The 17,686-nt window shown below is 38.1% G+C and overlaps 1 protein-coding gene across 3 annotated transcripts in view; it reads right to left on the bottom strand.

Moving 5' to 3' along the window:
- Positions 1–2,070: 2,070 nt before the first annotated feature.
- Positions 2,071–17,686, bottom strand: part of KLHDC10 (kelch domain containing 10) — a 55,321-nt gene continuing 39,705 nt past the window's right edge. For all 3 annotated transcript variants that reach the window (XM_027840149.1, XM_027840150.1, XM_027840151.1), the window contains 8 exons: positions 16,972–17,193; positions 15,600–15,754; positions 9,020–9,168; positions 7,906–7,990; positions 6,501–6,567; positions 5,688–5,735; positions 4,221–4,360; positions 2,071–3,599 (listed from right to left, as the gene is read on the bottom strand). In XM_027840149.1, coding sequence (XP_027695950.1) covers positions 3,390–3,599; positions 4,221–4,360; positions 5,688–5,735; positions 6,501–6,567; positions 7,906–7,990; positions 9,020–9,168; positions 15,600–15,754; positions 16,972–17,193 — 1,076 coding nt within the window. In that variant the 3' untranslated portion in view covers positions 2,071–3,389. The remainder of the gene's footprint in view (positions 3,600–4,220; positions 4,361–5,687; positions 5,736–6,500; positions 6,568–7,905; positions 7,991–9,019; positions 9,169–15,599; positions 15,755–16,971; positions 17,194–17,686) is intronic.

Below are 17,686 nucleotides of genomic sequence, written 5' to 3'. Positions count from 1 at the left end.
CTCCAATGCCTTACAGAAGCATGGAACCTTAGGCCTACAACCCAGATGAAAAGGCTTTTCATGGACCACAGACTCTGTCACTCAAAGACCAACAGAAGCTCATCACCAGAAAAGAGGCCACTGGGTAAATTTTTGTGGCCTCAGCAATCCATGAAGACTGTCTACTAAGACAGAGATTTTTATCTGTAGCAAAAGGAGATGGCACTCAACAGCGATGAAATCACAGATCTTCTGAGGTATTAAAGAAGCATATATAAACACACATGCACATGTCTATATATGTGTGTATATATTTATACATGTTATCTGTATATAAATATATGGATTATTGCACTTAAATTGTAGGTGGCAAATAAGAGATGGTTAAGGATGTCTGAAAGAGGCAGAGAAGCAGGAGGCATATGCTTCCATGCGATAGGCACTAGAGTCAAGGTGAAATCATTTTGCTAGTTATAGAATTAATTTTTTTGCAAAGTCTTAAATTAATTCCAACAAGATCACATAAATATATACTACACACATGGGCACAGTGGATAGAACGCCAGGCATGGAGTCAGGAAGACTTGTATTCCTGAGTTCAAATCTGGCCCCAGACACTTACTAGCTATGTGACCTTGGGCAAGTCACTTAACCATTTGCTTCAGTTTCCTCATCAGTAAAATGAGCTGGAGAAGGAAATGGCAAACTACCCCAGTATCTTCACCAAGAAGGCCCCAAATTGGGTCAGGATGAGTCAGACACGGCTGAAGAACAACTCAATAACAAAACACAGATGGCATAGTAGAAAGAGTTTTCTGACATGGAGTCAGAAAAAAATGTGCTTGATTTGTGGTTCCAATCCTTTAGTAACTATGGGACTACTTAGCCAGTCACTTCAACTCAGCCTGTTTCATCTATAAAATAGTGATAATACTTAAAATACTTTCACAGTGAAGAAAGCATTTTGTTTATCTTAAAGCATTATATAAATGTGAGCTATCATTCAGGAAGAATTGTGTGTGCTTAATTATGCAGCATCCAGTCACACACATTCTTTTACTACTGCTGATTAGAACAGGACACTCTGGATAAAGGATGGAGGGAATCCTTTTTACAAGGAAGCAAGGTATACTGACTGCTGTGGTCAACAAGCCTCCCATGAGGCAAAGCTAGAGGGAGTGTTGTTCTTCTTCTGTCTCTGGTACTTCCCAAGGGTCTGCTAACAGAAGGCTTACAAAAAGGAGCAAGTCAAGATGGAACCAGAGCCTCTGTCCAGCTTTCTAGAGCAGCTGTCAGTTTCTGCTACAGAATCCAAAGGCTGGAAGCTGAAGGATCATTCGTGGGCCTCCACAGAAATGCCAGCCCACCTGCCCACCCCACCTAACAGCCTGGCTTGTTTGATCCTCCTGCCAACACTCTTAGCTTGGGTTGGCAGCTGGCTGACAGCAGCTTCCTCTGAACTAGAAATGGGCTTATCTAGACTAGTCATGACAGGGAAATAGTTCTCTTAATGAAGCAACTATAACAACAAACTATAAAAGGTAACTGGTTAGCAAACTATTAAAGCATAGGAAAGGGCAAGACCTACCATGTGATTGCCTCTTGCCTTAGGTACCCCATATCAAAAGAGGAACAAGCCAAAATTTCCAAAGCCCAAACAGTTATCCCAAACTACAGAACAAAAAAAAAAAATCTGTACATCTTCATGCCACACAGATGGGATGTTATGTAAAGGCTTGGAAGATGGATTAAACACTATACACTTCCACACTCCACACAGCTCTCCCCTCCTTTCCCAGATACTGGATGCTTTTAATTTAATTCAGAGACTATTTTAAAACATACACATCCTCAAGCAGTTTTTAAAGTGAAGGAAAGATAAAATTATTTTTAAGAGTTAGCTGAAAAAAAGGCACTTAAATGGAAAAACATGTCCCATATCTACATTAGACCTAGCTGGGACAACCAGGTCTGCATTTCCTGTATTTCTTAAGCACCTTTATTAACTATGTGTGTCTACATGTCCACCTGACAATGATCTATCTAATTATTATCTAAACAACTAGAGAAAAAGCAAATTAGAAATTCAAGTCACTTTCCCAAATTTAAAAAGAACAAGACTAAAAACTCCACACAAAAATGAAAATGACATTCAATTGCATTCTTCCCCCATGATGGTTTTAAAACGACACTTGGTTTCGCAGAATGGATAACATACTGATTTTGGCTTTTTCAAGCAACAAGGATCATATGACTCAGAGCACAATGCACGTCTGAACAGAAAGAAAAGCAGAATTATTTAAGGAAACAACCAAGTGCCAGTTGGCTTTCTAGAGGGAAAATCCCAATGCCTGAGAAAAAAAGAGGCTTGTGGTCCAGAGCCTAAAAAGCAGCAAGTTATTTACTAAGAGCAAATGGCATCAATTCTGAGAGGAAGATACTTTAAATGAAAGAAAGCCAAATCTTATGTTTCAGATCAGAGACCAAGTCTGAAGTCTCCAGAAAGGAAACAGCTGCAGGTCACCCTCATACACTTTGAACTACATGACCCTAGGACCTCATGATCTACTTAGTAGCCCATATTACATGACTTTTAAGCCATTTGTTTAGACCTACATTTCACCATGAGGTGAAAGAGAGGAGACACTTAGAAGAAAAAACACTGAGAAGATATGCCAGTGTTTTTAAGTCATTCTGGCTTTGTTTGGCCCACAGTCCCTTTTTATCCGGAATGTTCTTGGTGTCCTGGTCTTCAAGAACATCACACAAGTTTTTGATAAGTCAACATTTCCCTATCCCAAAAGGATAAACAGGTTAACAACTTAGTTGTGTTACCCTTCCAACCAAAGCCAAAGTATGCATTTGGGCTGTCTACAGAATAAGATGTCAAAGACTGTTGCAGTTAGGAAGATCTACTCAATTAAATACCTCTTTAGAAATAACATACTAAAATATGTGGCATTAAGGAAAACCAGCAAGGCTCTCAACAGGCACCCTTCCCATGTTTCCTGAACTACTGGAATTTGATGGTGGTATTTTAAAGTAGAAGAGCACTAGCCAAAAGTTGCTGACTGTACGTTCAGAACTTTCCTGAAAAAGCAGTCTATACTTTTATCTTGATTCATGACATTTTAAAGAGATTTTCAGAAAGCTAACTCCATCTCCCCCTTTTCCCATCAAGGAAGAGGGAATTTAGGGAAAGGGGGGAGGGAGAAGCAGCATAAGGGGAAATCCCCACATTTCCATCTACTTAAAAACAAATTTACAGAAAGGCATCTGATGTATTTTCTGAGTAAGGCCTTGATCAGGGTACTCAATCCTCTTGCTAGCATACTCCACGCTGCCCATAAATAGAGAAGGAAGTCTCTTTAAATTAGGATTTCCATGGTGAATGAACGGTCCAGAAAGCCTCATTTCAACCGCTCAATGAGTCCCTGTGTGAGTCCGAGGTGCAGAAGTTGTGTCCGGGAGAGATTCGCTAAGTGAGGGAAGGCCCCAAGCAGTTTCTCCCATGACAGTTCCAGAAGACTGGGTACCACCAGCCACATCTTAAATAATGACCCAGTCCGTTTATTTTCATGGATGTTCACCACTCCTCCATGAATGTACATGCAACCAGCCTGTAAACAAAGAGGGCAAGCAGAAAAGTACAAATTAAATGAGGAAGAAAGACATGCCAAAGATCTAGTGAAGACTCTCCTTCTTGGAAAAGATTTTTATAAAGCAAATAGAACCAAAATGAGATTAGCTATCAAATATGATGAACAAATACTGCTATCAAAAAAGGTGTGGCTGATGCCCATTAATAAAGAAAGCTATGGGTATTTAAGGTGTATCTCTTACAAGGCTGACATTCAGGAGGATTATAGACTTGGAGCAAGAAAAGACCTTGCAAACCATCATCTAGCCCAATTCCCTCATTTTATAGATGAGGAAACTGAGGCTTAAAGAGGTTATGATTTGTCCAGAGTCAAATAACTAGCAAATATCAGAGGAAGGATTGGAACCCAGTAATGGATCACTGATTTGACGCAGTGTGGTGTTTTGTAGGCATGGGTCTTGGTGTCAACTGTTCTGTTTATCTCCTAAACTCAGGAGTTTAGCAAACCTTGGAGGCAAGCTTCAAAGCAGAATCTTATATATAAAGGAGCTTAAACTGCTTATATTAGAACTTCTTCACCAAATATCTACAAACAGAAAATACCATCCACTCCCATGCAAGTAATAAAATAAAAACTTACTGGTGTTACAGCTGCACAGTGGAAATAAACTGGCTCAGGCATAACAGCTGGAAGCTTTACCCACTGGAAAGTTTGCAGACTCAATTTCCAGACATCTCCCAAAATCACTTCTCCATTATAACCGCCACAAACAAATACATCTACAAAGGACAGAAATAAAGAGCAGATTATATGAGCCAAATAAACTCAATATTTATGGCAGATTACAAGACTTGCTAAGGTAGGTTTTATTTTCATGCCACCTGAAGACACCAGTTGTGTGGTGCCGGGCTCCACGATGAAGGAAGGGAGTTGATGGGATAACTGGTAGGAAGAAAGCAAAATGAGGAAGATCAGGTATTACAGGATCTTTTAAAAATACCCATAATATCCCAAAAGAGTACAGATTCTCTCATCTACACCCCAAGTAAGTAGGAACATTCCCACAGGGGCAAGCACAACTGCTCCCTCACTTAGCTTTTGGTCACAAAAAGACAATCCCTGGCTTTCCTGCAGCCAGAGAGAAAAGGGTGAGATGAGGATCAGAAAGAAGACCCAACTCACTTGGGACACTCAGCATCACTATGTTCTAACTTTACTAAGTATGTTGAGACAATAAACTATCCACTTTCCATGATCAAAAGTAGGAACAAAAGTATATCAAAGTGAAAAGGTATTTTAGTTAAAAACCTGTAACTAACTGAAAAATTTATTAAAGAAGTGTAGACATTTGAGTTCTGTACAACAATTTAGGAATTTGAGCTAGAACTTGAAAACATAACTGCTTTTGCAGCATGTCTGTAAGATAAAGAACAGAAAATTTCTGAATCCCAAGAGTTCATCGTTAATGAAGTCAAAATAGCTCACTCAATTACAATTCAAGGATGATGACGATAAAATTTAGGTCACCCTTAGGAAAGATGTTTGGTTTGGTTTGGTTTTTAATCTGCTTTTTTAGTCTGAGTTCAAGAAAAACTTTAATATAACAGTTTGACTTCAGTCCTAACTAGAGTAGAAATAAGGAGTTAAAGTTTGTCCATCTTTCTGTTTCGAGGTGTTTTGTTTTTCTTTTTAAACTACCTCTGTTTCAAACTGAACTCTATAAATCTTACCCAAAAAGCACAAGCAACTTACGAAGGGCTCTCCATACCAAAAACAGTTCCTCAATGGATGGTACTTTTCCCAGTTCTACTTTTCAATGACTAAGATGCTATCATATTGTTAATAACTTTAAAGGAGATTGTGGGGCAAATGAAATAGAATCTTACAAGGAAAGGTTATTTATAAAACTTAGATAAAGAACTTAGAAAAATACTACCTCCTACTTCCTGAATGACGCAGGATATCTTTTGAAGCTACCAGTTCCATCTGGCACCAGAGAACAGATTCCTTCACTCCTATACACTACTGTTGTACTCTCCTATTTTCAATCAATCCCTCACTCATTGAGCACAGAGCTAGAAGTAGTATTCAGTTTAATGTCCTTACCATGTTTTATTTGTACACAACTGTGACATCTTCTGGCTGCAGGAAAACCTGCCAAACACACATATACAAGAGCTCTATTATTCACACAAAGCATAATGCTAATATGACATAGCAAAGGACATACTATAAATTGCTCAATTAAATTAGACACACAAACAAATTACTACATTAGGAAAAGCTGTAAAGTGGAATAACTTTGGTTTTACTAGAATGAGAAGAGACCACAAAGAATGGAGATACCTAATAACCAGCACAACTCTGGTATGATAAAGAGGTAGGGAGGCAATAGAGCAGGTTTTCCTATCCTTTGCAGAATCTGAGTTTTCCCAGGGCTCTTTACCCATAGAGGATCACAACTTCTAGACTGAAAGAGATTGTGGTGATCAACTACTGCAATGCCCTCATTTTACAGATGAGGAAATGAAGGCCCAGATAAGGGAAATGACTTGCCCACAGTTACAAAGGTAGCATGAAGCAAAGTTGGGATTTAAACCCAGGTTCTCCAACTCCAAATCTAATTCTCTATCCACTAGGAGGTTTTTAAATATAAATTTTCTTAACTCTGCTCCTCCATTTCTGTCATAAAATTCAACAATTCTTGTCAAAGCACATCTCTATACAGTGGCTGAATGATGGAAACAATTTTCATCTGACTCTTGACTATAGCTACCGTCTAACATCAGTCCAAATTAAAATATCAAGCATCTCTACTTTAGGAGCACAAATACCAATTAATTCATTTCCCCCCTTAAAAGCATTCAAAAAAGGAAATTAAATTTACTCAAGGATGGAGAATCAGCATTTATGATTTACCTATTTTTTCATGAGGTCTTGTTGCAATTTCCTCCCATGTGTTCGTTTCAAGGTTGTATGCGTGGATCTTGGGAAAAGAAAACACACACACGTATGCACATACATAAAAACTCACTTAGTAGAAAAAATGATAATCATTTGTGACTCTGGATGTCGAACAAGCCATATTTTAATGCCTGCCTGCAAAATTCCATGCATTCTGCTGAAAAGCTTTCCTGGGCCTTGCATCTCTCTATCTGTCCTCACTCTTTTAACAAAGACAGTAATTAGATTGAATCATTTGAAACACAATTCATCTGCAAGATGTATGATAATGAAATACTCAGTAGGACTGATATAATTTTCCAAATTTTCTCCAGATTAGGAGGCAGACTCTAATAGACTCTAAATCTTAAGACCCCTCTGAAGAAAAAGGATCCCAAATACATCAACAAAGAAAGGATAAGGATTGGTATACAAAAACCCATTTGGACTCAGTTCTCTAAAAACTGCATAACCCTAGTAATTCCTAACATCATAATTTACTGGATTGTACCTTCCTAATTCTATCCTCCAAGGAAATTAGACTGTGCCATACCATACCATGATTTAATTCCTTCCTATATAATCTTCTATTAGAAAACTAAATTTTTTCCTCTTATAACAATGGAAAAAGTACTGTAGTTGTGTGACATCAGGACATTGATCATCTCCACTCAGCAATGAGGTCAATGAAACAGAGATTCAAATAGCCCCTAAGGAATCAGTTTACGAACCTCAATGCAGTTTAATTTTCATTTACTCCCTTAACAAATAATCTGAGATATAGATTAAATGAACAAATAAAAGGCAAAAATAAAGTGTTAAGATATCCAGATCACATCATATTTCTATGCATGGTTAAATGCTAAAAGACCAAGGTTAAGCTATTAAAAAACATCAAAGTTTTCTTACTATATAGCTGTCTTTCAAGTAATGTCCACAAAGGTCTTTAGAAATATGAATTCACAGTTATACACAGTAGTGGGGCATGTAAATTATTTTCTATACAAGCTATTACTACTCAAAATGACTTGCTTCCTAGAGAACTCAGCAGATGCCAAAATTGATTTTATATCATAGATCCTGGGAAGAATGCAAGAACATGGAAATCCTAGTTCAAACTCCAACTCTACTAAGAACTTACTGGAAGCTTCTTTCAATTACTATATCTTCACTTCAAGTCACTTTCCTCATCTCTCTAAGGAAATATATTTCATAAAGCATATTCAGAAGCATAGGAGAAGATGACTGTCTGATGTGATACTATTAAAAGGTATTCTGAAAAAAATGACGTTCAACATATGTTAGTAACTCACCCTCTAAAAAAACCACAGTAACTGAAAGCTACATTTTCTTCATATCCTGTTCTGAAAAGCTTTTATACCTTATTTAAGGGATAAGCTGTCCAGGAAGTCCCACCTCCCAAGATGTATATCCTCTGCCCATCATGTGCAATTTCATGTCTATACCTGAAAATATCAAATATATAATTAGAAGAAATGTATTTTTGCCCAAATTTAATAAACAGACTTAGGTTACAGATCATCCAACAGGTCAAATTACTTATTTAGAAAGTCAGAAATCTACTTCAAAAACCAAAAAAACAAACCAAACAAAAAAAACCCCAAAAAACCCCAAAACCCTGTTTCTGACACCAAGGAAACATATGAAAGAACTTTAATAAACTAATCCAAAAAGAAGATCAAGTTGTTTCCTAGGGAACCAGTTTTCCTTCCTTCCCCGAGGGATATGATACTGATAAGACATCATTTTGCAATTGCTTTATCTACACGACAAAATAGTTCTGTAGCAATAAAAATAAAATATAACCAAGAGAAAGATACTCCGTCTTCCCCTATGCCATTTTGAATAAGTAAGACTCTTTAGGACGAACTAGGAGAAGGAAAAAGTTTGTTATTCAATAGAAAAAATCCATGAGTTTACGTGAGCTTAATCTTAAGAACAAGCAATTACTAAAAGACAGTGTATCAGGAAGGATGAGGGGAAAAACACTAGGGCTAGTATCTAAAAAGCAGAATAATGTAATGACTACTATTACAAGGCACTTACACTCGTATCTCCCCCCAGTACTCAGCAGCATGTATTATACAAACTAAGTGCTTAGTAAATATTTGAAGAATGAATAAATGAAAAATAGATGAGGGAATTAGGAATAACTGTCCTAACCACATTCCACTTATTTGGTTACTAATACTACTACTAACTTTTCTTCAAGATTTCAGTTGTTTTTCTAACATAGAAATTCCATATATATCCATATATTGAAAATTTTAATATCAAGGAGGAATGAAACAGAAAAGATTCTCCCATTAAGGGAAATGTACCATTCCCACATCAGAAGACTACTACTGTCTAAACTGAGATCTACTGACCAGTTTATTATTCTAAATTTAGCTAAATTTTCTTCAAGCTATGCACTGACATTTTAAACACGTAAAATCTTAGCAGCAAACACCAAATATATCTTAGAACTTTACCTTTCTTCTGGCAGATCACAATTCAGGTTGTTCGGTTTTAGCTGTATCCATTCCCGGGTATTCAGGTCTAACCGATGTAGGTCTGTACTGTAAACATAGCCAGTTGTTCCTCCAAAGACATAAAGGAAGCCATTTATAATAGCCATTGCCTAAAAAATAAAAAAAGGACAAAATCGATCTATTAATATCACTGACTCAAGTCATCTGAGTTACAGTATGGTTGTGCTACAAACAGACACTGATGGGGGCAGGTAATTAGGTAGTGTAACTAAGTCAAAGGGCAGTAGTGGTATAAAATTCAGAAGAAAAACTAAGTTGACTACTGGGGAGAAACAAGAAGGAACAGGTCTGGTAAAGAAAGAAGATGACCTTATATCATCTCAAATTCTTCACCACCAAAAATGCAAGTGATGGTGTGATGTTTTGGAAAAAGCAACAACAAATAATTAAAGTAAAAGAAAGAATGTCACGAGAGGCACAGAATCACTAAGACACACTTAGAGTGCTACAGTCTAAATATAAAGTATACTTAAAGTACTCTTATTTTGTTTAGAAAACTATTTTCCATTTATCCCTTCTCACTACAAGACCATAAACTAAGCTGTAGATGTCTTGGAGGTCCAGATTCATGTACATGGTGGCCATCGAAAGTTCAAGTATGGCAGGCACCAATGAAAGGAAGTACTAGTCAAAGACAGTAATGTTCTCAATAATAATTACACAGGCAAATTTCTTCAATTTCCTTTCTGAAAAAGAGTTTGAGACCCCACTTAGAGAGGCTGAAGAGTAGATGAAACCTTGTCACAAGTGGGTTTGCAAAAATGTCCATGTGCCTATGGTGTGGACTCTGTCAGAGAGCACATTAACCTTACCAGGATTTGTGCCTTGAAATATAATATGATGGTGCAGTCATATAGCTGCACTATCATATTATATTGGAGGAGGGAGGAAAGAAGGATGCTAAGGAGAGGATCTCTGCCATCAACAGGAAAAAAAAAAGGGGGAGCAGGGTGGGAGGCATTCCAAAAGGAGCAACGTTTTGACTAACAATGATTATCCTGGGCATCACCAGTACTGTTAGCTGACAGTAAAGTAAGGCTAAGATCATTTCATGGGACTACAAGTATATAATGAAGTCATACTGGCTCAAACTGTGCCTATTCATGAAGACAGCAAAGATGCAAGTTGAGGTAGGTAGTATCTTAAATCTAATCATCAATGAGTGAAAGAGAAATAGGCAGAAACTGGAAGAAGTAAGTAGCCAGAAACTGAATTTACAAATAAAACTGCTAAGAACATCTATTATTTGCATTAGGGCATTGGCAAGAAACTGCTAAATTATATTGGCAAAGCAAGCAGGAAAAGCAAGGAAAACCCATTAATGATAAAACTCAGGAGCTGCCAAGGACAAAGGCCCTGAGATGGGAAATAGACCTGACAAAAAAAGCAAGTTTGTTGTGGCAATTAACTATAAGAATTACCAACCCCCCCCCCCCAAACTAGCAACAAGACCTTTGTCCCAAGAGCACAATGAATCTGGAAAGGTATGAGATTTTGGTTGTTTCACCACCAGAAATGACTATGATGAAAAGACAAAAGATATCAATAAAACATAATTTTTAAATGAGTAGTAAGAACAACAGAGAACTAAAGCTTCTAGTTCCAGCAGGTGTATAGGGCAAGGAGAATTTTTCAGTAAGCTGCAAAGAGTACACTATGTTTTTGCCAACGCCTAGTGAGACAGATCTGTATAAGATGCAGGCAATTTTCACACTATAAATATAAAATGGAGAGAATGACTCCCTCCTCTCTCCCTTATCAGGGAGAAAGGAAATGTTCCTTGAAAGTAGAAATACAGAAAAGACAAAACAGAGAAAAAAGAATTTTGAACATATAGACCTATCCTATGTCAAGAGGTAAGAAGGTAGAAGGATCAATGAATCTTTATAACTAAAATAACAGGTAAGAGATTCTTCTCACTATAGAGATGGGCTCTCTGAGAAAGAAATCTTTTTCCATGCTCCAAAGAATGATGATAAGAATTCACAGGCACCACTAGGAGAGAGTCCAACCACTACAGGTTAAATAAAATAAATAATGATGGCTGGTGACATTTGGCTAAATGGATACTAAATCGCCCTCACATGAACCTGTAAAAAACAGTGAGCTACATTGTTTTTCTAGACCACATGTCCAAAATATGACAGAGAGCCTCTTGAGACTTGATAAACTCAGCAGCCATTTCCCACAGAGGAAAAAAATGATACTGTCAAAAGGAACCTAGAAAGCACTGCTAGAGACTATGAAGTTCTGGGCAAGAAACTGAAGAGGTTCGGAATGCATAGTGTTTTTATCCCTGCTGCCAAATCAAAGTAGAAAGGCAAATTTGTGAAATAACTAGTTAAGAAGATGGCATCAGAATAGAAATGGTATTTCTGATTCAAGATATCATTCACAGGGTCACAGATTGAGAGCTGGAAAGTATTTTGGAAGTTATAAAGTAAAACTCCCTCATTTTACAAATGAGAAACGAGAGACCCAAGAGCTTAAGTGAGTTCTCTAAGGTTATATAGGAAGTAAGTAGCAGACTCAATATTCAAACTCGAGTCCTCTGACTTCAAATGCAGTGTTCATTCCATGGCGCCATGCTGCCTCAAGTTCTTTCTTGGCTCTTAAGCTGTTAAAAATAAATTTACCTAGAGATTCACAAATTTGATCCAAAGAACTTCAAACTGAAAACAGGAGCAGGGGGTGGTAGAAACAGCTCATATGTATCCACTAAACTAGAGAACAGTAGGAATGACATAGGAAGAATATCAACATATAAAGGAACACTGAAAAAAAACATCCAAGAAGGAGGGAAGAAATAAAACTTGTGTTCTTATACGTTTATGCATTCATGTGATCTCATGCATTTATACATTCATTTATGCATGTATGACTACTTAACAAGGTAAAGCAGATACCTTATAAGGATATAAATTCAACCTCCTTTGAGATATACTAAGGCAGCATTGTATACTGGAAATGACACTGTGACCCCCTGGATTTAACTCCTGGCTCTGGTATGAATGAGCAGCTAGGTGGCACAGTGGATAGAGAGCCAGGCCTGGAGTTAGGAACACCGGACTTCAAATCTGGCCTCAGATACTTATAGCTGTGTGACCCTGGACAAGCCACTTCACCCTGTGTTCCTCATTCCTCATCTGTAAAATGAGGTGGTGAAGGAAATGGCAAACCACCCCAGGACCTTTGCCAAAAAAAAAAACAAAACAACACCCAAAATGGAATCACAAAGAATAGGACTGAAATAAGTCAACAGCAACAATCTGGTATGGACTCAATGTGTGACCTTAAGAAAGTTATACAGCTGCTTTAAGCCTCAGTTTCATCTGTCAAATAATGGAAGAAGTTAACCTAGCTGACATCTGAGTCCTCCTCTGGCCCCAAAGCCAATAATATGTCCTATACATATCTGAAGACAAGCGAGAACAGCATTGTTTTGTCTGGACCTAAACATCAGGAGTGGAGTGCAGAGGCACATTTTGGCTCAACATAAGGAAAATTGTCCTGACAACAAGAGTTGCCTCAAACTAGAATGGGCTTCCTCATAAAGCAGGAAGTTCCATCTCACTAGAGGTCTTCAGTTGGAGGCTGGATGCCTGCCTGTTGGCCATCTTGTAGAGGAGATGCCTATTCAGATAAGGACTGGACTACATGGCCTCCAAGCTCTCTTCCAATTCTAAATTTCTCTGATGTTAAAATTAAATGGCTTGTGACTGGAACCAGCAGCATCAGAAACCAAGTGTAATGAATCACATGCCCAGGGATTAGCAGTTAGCCATCAGTGACAAAATCTTTTCCTAGCCTATGTTGATAAAGATTCCTAAGCCCCACAAATTCAAAATAATTTGGGGACAGCTCATACACCAGTCAGGCAAAGGGAGCTCAATTTATAAACAGAAATGTTGGCAATGGGATTTATCGATCCTATAGGACCAGGGAAATAATGGCCAGTCCAGGGGACCAACCCACTTTCCCAATCTAAGTCAGCTGGGCACCCATCAAAGTGGCCATATACCCAAAGTACAGACACAGATGGGACATCGTTCATTTTGATAAGGATGAAGAAGTTGCACAGGCTCATGGCCAGGCCAGAATGTGAATGATACTGAATGCCTTAAGGGGAGGATAGTTCAGTGGACAGGCCCATCCAAGAATTCAGTTGAACCTTGATCTGGTGTTACTGCTTTATTAACTCAGGTAGTGTCAAACCCTGACCAGTTTATCCTTCACAGGATCACTCAGCCCTATGGAAGCCAAGTCAGCTTGATTCTATTCTAGGTCCTGTGAAAAGATATGGAGTCATGAGCCCCTTTCCTGTGGAACTCTCAAAGGCTCTCTTAAGTTTCAGCACAAACTCTTCATGCAAAACGCTGTTTTTCCTTACAAATTTAGAGCCACCCACTTAGTAATGCAACTTGTGAAATAGCCTGAAGGAAAACCAACAGGCAAGAATATCAGTAAGAATCAGAGCTGTATAAGAAACCTAGTCAGTTAAGACCAATATGGGAATTGTTTTGCTTGACTATGCCAATCTTGTTACAGACATTCTTTGAGGTTTTTTTTTCCCCCTCCAGTAAAAGGGGGAGGGCAGGAGGGAGAGAATGATAGATTTTTGTTCATTAAAAAAAATTTAAAGAAAGAAACCTAGTCAGTGGTTCAACTGTCCCCTTAAATTTCTTGGTAGGCTAAGTGGGCACCCAGGGCAGAGGTTAGATTTGTCAAGTGATGGGGCTCTGAATATCACAAGAGGCCTGATTCTCTTCTGTAAAGAGTCTTTTCCCAAAGAACTGCAATCTCCTCTACCATTTGCTAGACTGACACCCCTCTTGGGGTGTCCCCTTCCTAAAATAACCATAGGAAGGCCAGTGATGCTATGACTCACAGTACAGTAACTGACTGATTGAAATAAGATGTCGTTTCTAAGAAACTGTGGATAGCATTTTCAAAGCTAACCTACAGATAAGGTATTATAATCAATGAGATTTGGCCATCAATGAGAAGGATATGGAATAGATAAGTAACTATGTGGCCCAGCCCACCACCAGAAAGAAAGTCGAGTAAATTACCAAGGAAGACACCAAGAAGACTCCAAGAAGTAGAGTAGGTAAGGGAGAGGCAGGGCAGGTTAGCGAGCAATGCTCACCAATGTCCAGTCCGAGGCCAAATCATGGGGCCAAGCCAGAATCAGGAAGAGCCAGGGCTGGGGTCAGAGCACAAGCTGAAGTTAAAAAACCTGTGGGGTCAACAGAGCAGGACTAATGGTCAATGCCAATTATTTCCCAACAAGGAGGAGTACAATGCCATTTCCTTCTGAGTCACTGGAGATACTACCTGGGATTTCAAAGGGACCCTAACCGAGGGAACTAAGTAACCATTAATAAGGCCTAGGTCAAGAGCTATGTGTCCTGAGACCAGTTTTCAGATGACTTTTCTCCTACCCAAGCCTCCTAGAATATAAATCCTTGGCAGCTTAAAGATTATGGAGATGAATACCTATTATTCTTAAAGAATAAAACTCTTCCCAATCTAAAGGCAGGTACCATATGCACAAGATAGTTGAGGGGAAGCTAGATGATTGCTAGCTACAAAATTCTAATATCACAGACGTGAGTATGTGTACTAAATAATATCCGTTCTCTAAACAATTTGAAGAAAAATGCTTTAAAGATGATAAAGAAGTTATGAAAAAAAGAATCACCAAGAATCTCTGGCAACCACTTAGCTTCTTCCCATGTTCCCAGTGGGTTCGTCTTTAAAACAGATTCGGCTATCAGACAGTAGCTGTTCAGAGAATAAATACCCTAGGACAGGATTAAAGAGTCATCCAGCATAGCATAGAAGCCTCTTCAAATCTACTACCATAGCTAAGCATTTCAAGCTTATTATTTCAAGCAATCTTTGAACTGCGGCTTTGGAGAGGCTATGCTGGACTGCCCTCTATCACTGAATGGGGGCCCTTAAAGAGTCTGAAGAGCTGAAACTTGAATCAGTCACTCGAAAAGCTTTTGTTAAAGAGTATAATTGCTGCTCTTCAAAGTTAAAACATCCCTATAACAAGCACTGAAAGCATTTTTGTCCTTAGTAGTTCAGTTCAGTACCCACTGAGGATACCTCAGAAAATCCACCTTTTCAAACAGGGTATCTAACTGCAATATGGTTTTAAGAACAACTCTGAACAAATTAAGTCATTTTGACTATTAGAAATACCCAGATTATGTACAAAGGACCAATGAAGGAAGACATTATCTGCATGCAGAGGAAGAACTGATAAATAGATGTGTAGAACGACTTTACATACACATACATATTTGTGTCTGATGGTAGCCATTTCTAGGGGACGGGTGGGGGGCACAGAAAAAAAGGAAAAAAAAAAGAAATTTACATAACTGTATTATATATTTTAAAAGAATAGCTAGTTGTACGTAACAAAATTGCAGTTTCATGTGCAATCATCTTTTTCTACCATACTCACAGCCACAAAAATGTGAACAAATTAATGAACGTAAATTAATACCTGCCCATAAATCCGATTTGGTTTCTTCCCTCTACAGCTGAGCAGAGCCCATCGTTTGTATTTCACGTTGCAGACATGGACATCATTGCCATTGCTCTCACCAAAGGGAATGCCAGTGCCTCCAAACACTAACAGGTTGTTCCCATGCAACACAACTAGAAAGGGACAAAAAATTCTGTTCATGTTCTGTGTGTAGTATATGTACATACATGCACAAAATTACTTAAAAGATAAAAAAAAAGTCTCTGCTTTAGTAATTTCACAAAGTAGTTCAAATCAGTAACTATATGGCACAAAGATCTTTTCCAATGCCTTACTAAGCCCATATAATATGAAAGCTAGAGTAAACATATGATAGAAATACAGAACAATTTTAGATACGTATATAACAACACTGTAATTTAATATGATTGTAATTTTTAAAAATGTAAATAGCTTCCAGAGCAGAAGACAGTGGAGTCTTTACCTACCCACCTCTGGGCAAAGACACAATAAAATCCCTAAGGACTTCATAGGGGAAATGATTAACATGTTTCTCTGGCTCCTCATAATGATCTTTTGCATTTTAAATTTTGGCTACTGCTGCCTCCTTCTCCTCTGTGGGAAGATGGTGGCCTGTATCATTCAAGGTGCCAAAATAATAACTCTGACTAATCATTCCTCCTTCAAGTTATCTTCTCCCATCTATCCTTTTATTTTAACAGATAAACAGCAAATGCTCTTGAATGTCCAATTTATAAATTGGCCATTTGGGGATACAGACTCATATAGTAGAAAGAAGCAGAGGCTTTGAAGTCAGAAAATCTAGTTTCAAAATCTGACTTTGCCAACTAACAGCTATACAAACCTTGGTTATAAGCCCATCTTCTCATCTATAAAATGAAGACAACACTTGTACTATCTACCTCACAGAGTTCCGTGAGGATGAAAGGAGATCGTGCTATCTCTGTAACCACGAAGCACTAAGTTTAAGTTGTCATTGGTTCCTTCTTTATAATCCTGCCATAACTGATGTGTCGTGCGGTCGATCGAGCACAGGCCTTGAAGTCAGGAAGATCTGTCCTCCAATGTCTCTTCCAACACATACTGTGCAGTGATTGGGACAAGTCACTTTAACTTTCTAGTCCTTTATGCAACTCTCTAAGATGAGTTGCAGAAGAGGTGCTAATCTGTCTTTACAGAGGGAGTCTCTTTATCCAAGAAGTTTCGAGCATCAGTGAAATCACAGGTCTCTATCCTAATATTCTAAATAAATTCATTGATATTAACTTAAATACACAGACAATCTGATATAGTAAGTCTGCCCTCTCAGACAATTCTACTTAGTCAGAAATTCAGGAATGGAAAACTACCACTGAACTCTTAAACTCACGTGACATAGATGCTAGTTCTCTGGGCATGTAACCCTCTGTGCCCATTTGATGCCATACTCCTGTAGCAAAGTGGTACCTCCAAAGCTCCCTGAAGAGAGGATAATCTTCATTGTCTGGCCCTCCTGACTCATCATAATCCGGGTTATAGCCTCCAAATACATACAGATTGGTATTATCTGCCACACACCGATGTCCACTCCGTGCTGGTGGAGCTCTGTGACCTAGGAGAGTAGAAGACATTGCAATCTGCTGGCCCACCAATATAAAATTAATGCTGTAAAGAAATTTAGCCAGCTATCTCATTTTGGCTTTGAAAAAAAAAAACAGGGAAGATTTACAATGGACAAACTTCCCACTTGCTGGGAAGTTCATATAAACCACTGATTTTCTATAAATATTTGGATTTAAAAATTCAGCATTTCCATTACATATGCATAACTCTCAAAACTTGTTAACAAGACATAAAGATTCTGTCAGAAATCCCAAAACCTTGGATGTATGAAATCTCTCAAAAAAAAACTATTTCTGATGAACCCTCAATCTGGAATCTACAGAAGGAGAAATTTAATAATTACACTGAAAGGTCACAAGGAAAATTTTCTTTAGAAAAATGTGTGTATATTAGAAGCATATACACATAGCCACAAATGTATAAAATATGTACATATAAATAGACATATGCTAGACACACTCAAGAGAATATATAATCCATGC

This window comes from Vombatus ursinus, unplaced genomic scaffold (genome assembly GCF_900497805.2).
Source record: "Vombatus ursinus unplaced genomic scaffold, bare-nosed wombat genome assembly UNPS02014839.1, whole genome shotgun sequence".
In the NCBI taxonomy this organism is placed as follows: domain Eukaryota; kingdom Metazoa; phylum Chordata; class Mammalia; order Diprotodontia; family Vombatidae; genus Vombatus; species Vombatus ursinus.
The sequence above is the reverse complement of the archived record's forward strand: the minus strand, read 5'-3'. Positions and strand labels throughout refer to the sequence as shown.